Below are 7376 nucleotides of genomic sequence, written 5' to 3'. Positions count from 1 at the left end.
ATTTGTTGCTGTGAACAGCAACAAATCGAAAGCGTCTATCATCGCTCACATGAGCTGTTATAAAAATTCAAGAGGAGTACTGTATCATTTGTAGTGTGTGTGTTTTTTTTGTCGGAAAACCGCTTTACGTCAATAATCTCATGCACAGGTTTTTCTCACTTCGTTCCCGTTCTGTCTCTCTCATCAGAAGCTAACCGATGCGACAGTTTCGCGAATAATTGCTGCACATCCCTCGAAAGCCGGAGCTTCGCCTGGCACACACAAGCGGCACTGCGGTCATTATTCTGTGAAAATGACGCCAGTCGTGCGACAGTCCTTGTCAACAGCTTTATCCTCAAGAGGACGCCTACAGGCGTTTGCTGCATCGACCTTCTCATTTACAGTATGGTGTGGTCGGAGATGGGATATAGGAAGAAACATATGCTCTTCGTCGTCTTTGCCGTTGCTGCGCAGATCGTTTCAGAGTGAATACCGCCGGTATACCGGTTCTGCCAGCTTTGGCTCATCCAGAACTATCATGAAACAACAAGCTCCAAAAAGGGCAAAGCCAAAAAGGGCAAAGCCGGAACTAGCAGCTGACACCAAAGACATTGCAGAACTCTCACAGGAATCATTGGCCGCACAGATCAATAAGAAGAGCAAGGGGGGTGCTGCGAGAAAGATTGTGACGCTATTGGAAGAGACGGAAGCTGGAACAAGCGATTGGGGCGCTGCGGGAATTCGACCAGATGCGAGGACCTACCGAGTGGCAATTCGTTCCTTGCTAAAACTAAACCGCACTGAGCTTGCAATTCATGTATATCGAATGCGAATGGAGGCCCGACTGAAGCGAACAGATGCCATTGCGTCAGATCTACCGCTTGCAGCGAATATAATACGTGCAATTCTTCGCGATGTCAAGAATAGAAAAACACAGGCGAGGGATCGGGATGACGTCTTCTCGGAAATGAAAGCTGATTGTGCGGCATTCATGGACACTTTATCAGTCGATAATAATCAGTCCGATCCCGGCATTGCGAAGCACGTTGGCGCCTTGCTGCAGGTCATGAACGCCTTCTTGACGGCTTCTGATACTGCACGTGCTATAGAAGCCCTTCAAACGATTCAAACACTCCCCATACAAGATGACGCGGCGGCTTTGCCAATTAAGGAGTACAACAACTGCATAAGAGTTCTTGGCAAGAGCAGGTCAATGCCGGGGGTGTTCGCAATTCTGGATTTGATGAAGGCCAGCAAGGTCGAGGCGAACAATGAGACGTATGAGTTTCTCGCGAATGCCGCCGTTCGTCAAGTTGATTTCGTCACCGGGGCCGTTTCTATGGATACCCTTCCACCTCCAATTACCACTGAAGTTGCTTTTGTGGGGAGGTCAAACGTAGGAAAGAGCTCCCTTGTTAACATGCTTTGCAACCGCAAAGCCTTGGCGTACGTTAGTGGAACCCCAGGCAAGACGCAGCAGTTCAACTATTTTCACGTCAACGCAAAGGATCAAGAATCACAATTTTACATGGTGGACTTGCCCGGTGTCGGATACGCCAGGGTCCCGAGGCCGGTTCAAGAAGCGTGGATCAGATTTATGGAACAATACCTTCAATACCGAACAAGTCTTAGGCTGATATTTCATTTGATTGATGGTAGACATGGTGCAATGACGGATGATGAGCAACTGATGCGCCTCATCGCCGCGTCGGGTAGGCAAAAGGGCGAGTATGTTGTTGTCTTCACAAAAATGGATAAAATGGACAAGCAAAAACTGAAGCAAGCTGTCATTAATGAAACAAGATCTGCCCTTTCTCGGAATGGATGTCGTTCGGATACTCCTATTGTGATATCGTCGTCTTCCACGCGCCTCGGGAGGGATGAGATGTGGCGACATCTACAGTCTGTTCTAGTGTCTAATCCGCTACAATTTGGACTAAAAAGCCTTTAGGCTTCGCTCGACGGCTCGTTTCACGAAAACACGATTGGGTAAGGTTCAGCCAGCGTGGATGCAGAGGTTCCAGTGTTGTGCAGCATGTAAGGGTGTGAAGGTTGGACTAGTACTTCATTTAATGGACTGTCGCGAGTATCAGAGTCTTAGAAACAGACGAAATCTGAGAGGGTCGTAGTACACACACGCGTTGCCTGTTTATCACGCATCATAGTAACAAACAGCATCAACCAGTTTGTTATCTAGAAAGACCATGAGTCACAAAATAGGCCAGAGCCAGCCGCCATCGATACTATTCAGGTGAATGAGAAATCGATTTTGAGAACATCCTTGTATTTCCGATGCATTACAAGTTTTTATTTGCCACCGCTCGTACCCAAGCCAGCCATTGTCTTGAAGGTATCGTAGATCCACCATTGCAGACCTGTGAGCGTACCGATCATAATGATACGGGTGGACAGACCGCGGGTGAGAAGGTTGGAAAAGCCGACCTCCGACGCGATGGTACCGAGGGACTTGCCCTTGTTTGAAACTTTTCCAATCTGGGAAATGAGAGAATCGGCCGGATGCGACACGATGGCGCAGATGATACCGGCACTGTAACCAGACAGGAAAGTGATTCCAAGCTGGGTGTTTTTAGAGTACGACTCTCTCGGCTCGGTCCAGACGTTGGAATAGAAGAAGGCGACAGCCTTCTCAAAGAAGTAAAACTTGGCGACGGTGTAAGGGATCTGGCGACTCCAGAGCGGGACGACAGAGCCGAACGGGAAACGGGTCTCTGCGGATTGGGCCGACATCTTAGCAAGCGCAGGCCCAAATGCGGTGGGCCACGTGCCCGGCGGGGATGTCTGGACCTTGACCTTGACCATCTCCATTGGACAGAGGGCGATATCGGCAAAGAACTCTGCTGAAGCAGAACCGAGACAGAAAATGACGCCCTTGTACTTTTGAGAATTCTCCTTTCCGGCCATATTACTGTACATGTCCTTGAAATACTCGTAGAGACCGAACTTGAACAGTCCCTGCATAGAGTAGCCGATAAGAGTAGGTAACCAGCCCTTCCAAACGCCCGTTACTCCCTCTTCAGCGACCAAGGTGCGAAGGCCGGACAGCAAGCCCTTGTACTTGTTGGGATCGACCTGCATGTTGCACTTGGTGACATCGAGCGGGGTGACGGCGGCATGCGTGAGGCCGCAGGCGAGGGCGCCTCCGAACATGCACTTTGCGTAGTACGAGTTGTCATGGTGGACGGCATGGGCTTTGCGAGCGTCCCATTTGTCCGTCACCTCCGATACGGATGCGGCGATGATTTGAGAGAGCGGGGAGGTGACGGCAAGGGCGAAACGGCTGTGGGCAAAGCGCGATGCTGAGGGGACCGGGGCGAAGCGGGTGCGATCGGCGAGATGGCGCGTGTAAGCTTGCGAGGGACCGACGGCGGCGGCGAGACCGTTGCTCGCGCCGGCCGCCATGGAAAAGAGGGGGGAGGATGAGAAGCCCATCGTTGAGGTAGGCGAAGGGGGAAGGCGAGGAAGCGGATCGCAGAGGGGAGGGCGGTGGGTGGATCGAAGGCGGTATAGGGATGGGGATGGGGATGGGGGGGTGGCGAGGGTGTGTTATGGGGATGCAGCAGAATAGGGAGGAGAGATGGATGCGCGGCAATTGAGAGGAGGAGAAGAAAGTGGACCGATGGGAGGGAGCGGTATTGTGTCTCCCGTTCTTTGTTCCCGTTTCCCGATTGCGGCCCCAGAGCGCGATTGGTGCCGCTGCCCGCTGGCCACATATTTCGAGAGCTGTAATGTTTTTCTGTCTCGCGACACGAACACCAATTAAACAATGCCAGGTAGCACCCTGCCCCAATCAATTGCATTTGCGCAAAATGTGCCATTGCTCATGGTCCGTTGACGACGATCCATGTCCCTGTTCGGGCCATGAGTTTGCTTACAGCACCCTCGAAAAAGAAATTGTCAAATACTATTTGTCTGGCGCACCGCGGCGTGAATTTTTAACCCAAAAGAAAGCAAAAAGAGGGAGACACTACCGAAAGCACAAGTGGCCACGTGTTATCGTTGTCGGCGACGGTAACACTTCTGATGTCAGAAGTGTTGCAATACTACTGCAGGATTAGAAATTCTCGTTGATAAAGGCAACCTTCCGCATTCAATTTTACGGTAACAACAGTCGAAACCGCCCTGTGGCATTGATGAGACATCTCAGACAAACTAACGTGTCAGTGGGGTTGTGGTTCGTGCATCCAGCCAAGTCTACAGCGATATTTATACCCTCTTCAACTTGTGCTGACCTCCCTTTCGTGACTTGAACCTGCAACGGGAGACGAGGTCTGCCGGCACCAACACGTTAAAGTTTAGACAGCAAGGAAACCCCCTCGCGCTTCCTAGATCTCCCAGTCATGAACAATATATACAAACCTATTCACCTCAGTGGCTTTCCCAACCCGCTCAAAGAATCACCCTTGGAAAATATGTAGTACAAACAAATGTCGAGAAGACACTCATTTCCATCTCCATGAATACCTTCAAGTCCCCTGGGTTTTCACAATCTTGCACAAGAGAAGGATAGTTGTAGCCTTGATCCTGCTGTGTTTTTGTATACCTTTGAACAAGGTACACTAGCTAGGATTTTTCTGTTCTCTGTGAAAAATAGAGTACCAATCAAACTTGCTACTTGTTTTACATATGCAGCTCGTTTGACGGCAGGAGCATCATGGGCAAACAAAGCAACCGTTTTCGCAAGCCGCAGAGCCAAGGCGACTGAAAACACTACCACAGTCTAGTAAATGGTAGTGGATCCAAGAGTTAGTGGAAACATCTCGCTGCTACCGAAGGCTGGGCCAGAAACAGGGAGGGCATGGACAAGAGAATGGCCATTTGTGCAGGCAGCGAAGTTTTACTCTTTTGGCTTCGAGGAGCTCCAAACATTCGTCAAGCACGTGCCCCGAAAAGGGGCCGTTGTACTTGGTGTTGGATATGCTATTTCCATTCTTTACGGCATTGAAGCACTGTGTGAAAAGCAAATTCAAAGACCAACTAACGAAGAATGAACTAATTGCACAAAGCAAACATACGTTAAAATCTATCAATGAGACCCTCCACTGTGTCCTGAATACTTCCAAACTTATCTTCTAGACCAGCTTGAATTTTCTTCAAGGTGTCTTTGTGTGCATGAGGTTTTGGCTTGGCTTTTTGGTCACTTCGCGGTGGTGTAGAACTGGCGGGGCGACGTCGTGATTCACGGCTGTCAGACAACGATTCTGGGTTAGACCCTCGTCTCGGAGCGGCCCGACCCGGTCGCGCGTGACTGCTAGCAATGCGGGGCTTGAGCTTTGCGTTCTGAATCTTTGACTTCGGGTCGTCAGACTCCACGTGTGACCTTCGATCGCTTTCGCTACTGAGGTCACTTTCGTGTACTTTGGCAGTCGCTGTGATTGGACCCACAACCTTCACAGGTGCGGGGATTTCACTTTGTTGCGGACTGCCAGGGTAGCCCACTGGTTTCTTATGACCAGGACGTGCGGTGGGTTTGGGCCTACTCGGAACCTTTGGCTTCTCAACAAATGGATTTGCGCTTGCACGCATCGGTATGTTCGGGATCTGCACTGAAGGGTCGTTATCACCAAGAGTATTCAACAACCCGATAGCATTGTTCATGTTGGAGGCAACATTGCTTGGATTTGGGGGAGCAACAGTCGGCGCACTTGTCGCGCGCGAATACGCATCAATAAACCGCTCTGCTAATCTCATTTGCATGGCTTCTTGCCCTCCTGGCTCGTTCACCACTTGTGCAACACCCCTCAAAGCATTTGCAACTGCTTCTCCTCTTTCCTCAATGGCATGGGCTTCTCCGATGGCTTGATTAACAATCTCCAGCTGACGCGCTTGAGAAGCCTTCACTTGTGCTTGAAACTCTGCTTCGGCTGTGTTGACGGCTTCGATTCGATCAGCCTCAGCCTGCAATTCAGCCATACGATGCTGCCTCTCTTCTTCCTCTTCCTCTTCAAGGCGCTCCTGAATCTCCATCGGGACTTCTAGGTCGCGTAATTCAAACTTGAGACACCGAACTCCCCACGCGCGACATGTGTCATTAATCTCATCCAAGATGCGATCACCAATTCGAATCCTGTCCTGAAAGCCTCTCTCTTTCGTATATCTTGCCATTTGATTTCTAATCAAGGTCTGCGCAAGAAGCACAATGGAATGGTATGGGTTGTCGACGCTATAAGAGGCGGCCACAGGATCTTCAACACGCATGTAGAGCATGGCATTCGCTCTGAATGGGACGTTGTCGCTCGAAAAGCACTCTTGCCATGGGACAGGTACGGCCAATTCCTTCATCGAGTGGCAATATGCAATCTTATCGCTCACAGGGTTGACGAAATTACTACCAGAATTGAGCTTGCGATGATACCTCCCCCCCCTTTCAACAATGCAGACTTGGTTGGGAGGGACCCTGACATTGAATAAGCTTGTAGCAGGAATAGGCGGCGGTCGATAGACTGGGTCTGCATAGTAACCGGGTAGACTTTCATCTTCCGCGCCCCCTTCGTTATCTGAGTCTCCCTCGGTACCACCACCACTCTCCAGCTTTGCCCGTTCCTTCTTCTTCTTCTTACTCGACAGTAATTTTTTCGCCGCAAGGCCAACCCCGAACGCAAGTAGAGTGGCAAGGCCAGCCTTGGCGACCTTTTTCTTTGTGAAGATTCTGCCCCCACTCGAACTTGAATCACTCTTGCTGTCACTGTCACTATCGCTCGACTTCTTCTTCGACTTGTGACTCTTCTTAGACGAACTCTCGTCGTCCCCGCTCCCTTCCTCGCCGTGCGGCCGGTGCTGTCCTTGCTCCCCATGCTCCTCATGGTGTCGCTTGCGGCGCCTACGGCGGCGTCGATGTCCTCCATGGTGGCGACGATAATGCCGATGGCGCTTCCGCCGATAGTATCCGTTCCTTTCATAGCGGTCTCTCCGCACCCTGTCCTGATACTCGTCCGCCAGAATCCTATCATCCGGCACGCGGTCACCCAGCGTATCTCTCGGGTCGCGTGGGTCGGGCACCGGCGGCAGGTGATGGCCGGGCGGGAGCGGCGGCGCTATGCCCTGGTAATGCGGCGGTCCAGGCGGGACGTTTATCTCGACGCCGTCGCCGGGCGCCATCGCCAGCGGGATGGACGACGACGGCATGTACATGCGCGGGGCGTCGTAGTCGGCATCGCGGGCAGTGGACGGCTCCGACGGCAGCGCACGGGCGCGGTCAGGGCTGTAGTGCGTGCCGGACGGGTACGGGGCGTCATGGTCGGGCATTGCGCGTGCGCCGTCGCGCGCGCGCGAGGAGCGGGGCGCACCCGACGAGGGGTACTCCGTGCGCTTGTACGGGTAGGCCGGCGGGGCGGGGGCGGGTTCGTTGGCGTAGTCGGTGCGCCTGTACGGGAGTTCGT

General features: G+C 52.1%; 4 protein-coding genes; 1 reads left to right on the top strand and 3 right to left on the bottom strand.

The window, feature by feature from the left end:
* Positions 1-155: 155 nt before the first annotated feature.
* Positions 156-377, bottom strand: CHC_T00003060001 (hypothetical protein). Its single transcript, XM_005714885.1, has one exon. It carries the CDS (start codon positions 375-377, stop codon positions 156-158), a length of 222 nt encoding a protein of 73 aa, XP_005714942.1.
* A 140-nt stretch (positions 378-517) lies between these two features.
* On the top strand, positions 518-1930 carry CHC_T00003059001 (hypothetical protein). The gene has a single exon (XM_005714884.1). The coding sequence runs from the start codon at positions 518-520 to the stop codon at positions 1928-1930; it is 1413 nt and encodes a 470-aa protein (XP_005714941.1).
* Positions 1931-2017: 87 nt separating this feature from the next.
* CHC_T00003058001 (hypothetical protein) lies at positions 2018-3399 on the bottom strand. XM_005714883.1 is given in 2 exon segments: positions 2018-2286; positions 2287-3399. 1 exon segment carries the CDS (start codon positions 3397-3399, stop codon positions 2287-2289), a length of 1113 nt encoding a protein of 370 aa, XP_005714940.1. The 3' UTR covers positions 2018-2286.
* Positions 3400-4800: 1401 nt separating this feature from the next.
* Positions 4801-7095, bottom strand: CHC_T00003057001 (hypothetical protein). XM_005714882.1 is given in 2 exon segments: positions 4801-5013; positions 5014-7095. The coding sequence occupies 1 exon segment, from the start codon at positions 7093-7095 to the stop codon at positions 5014-5016; it is 2082 nt and encodes a 693-aa protein (XP_005714939.1). The 3' UTR covers positions 4801-5013.
* Positions 7096-7376: the final 281 nt, after the last annotated feature.

This window comes from Chondrus crispus, genomic scaffold (genome assembly GCF_000350225.1).
Source record: "Chondrus crispus Stackhouse genomic scaffold, scaffold_17, whole genome shotgun sequence".
In the NCBI taxonomy this organism is placed as follows: domain Eukaryota; phylum Rhodophyta; class Florideophyceae; order Gigartinales; family Gigartinaceae; genus Chondrus; species Chondrus crispus.
This window is presented reverse-complemented; position numbering and strand designations above follow the sequence as displayed.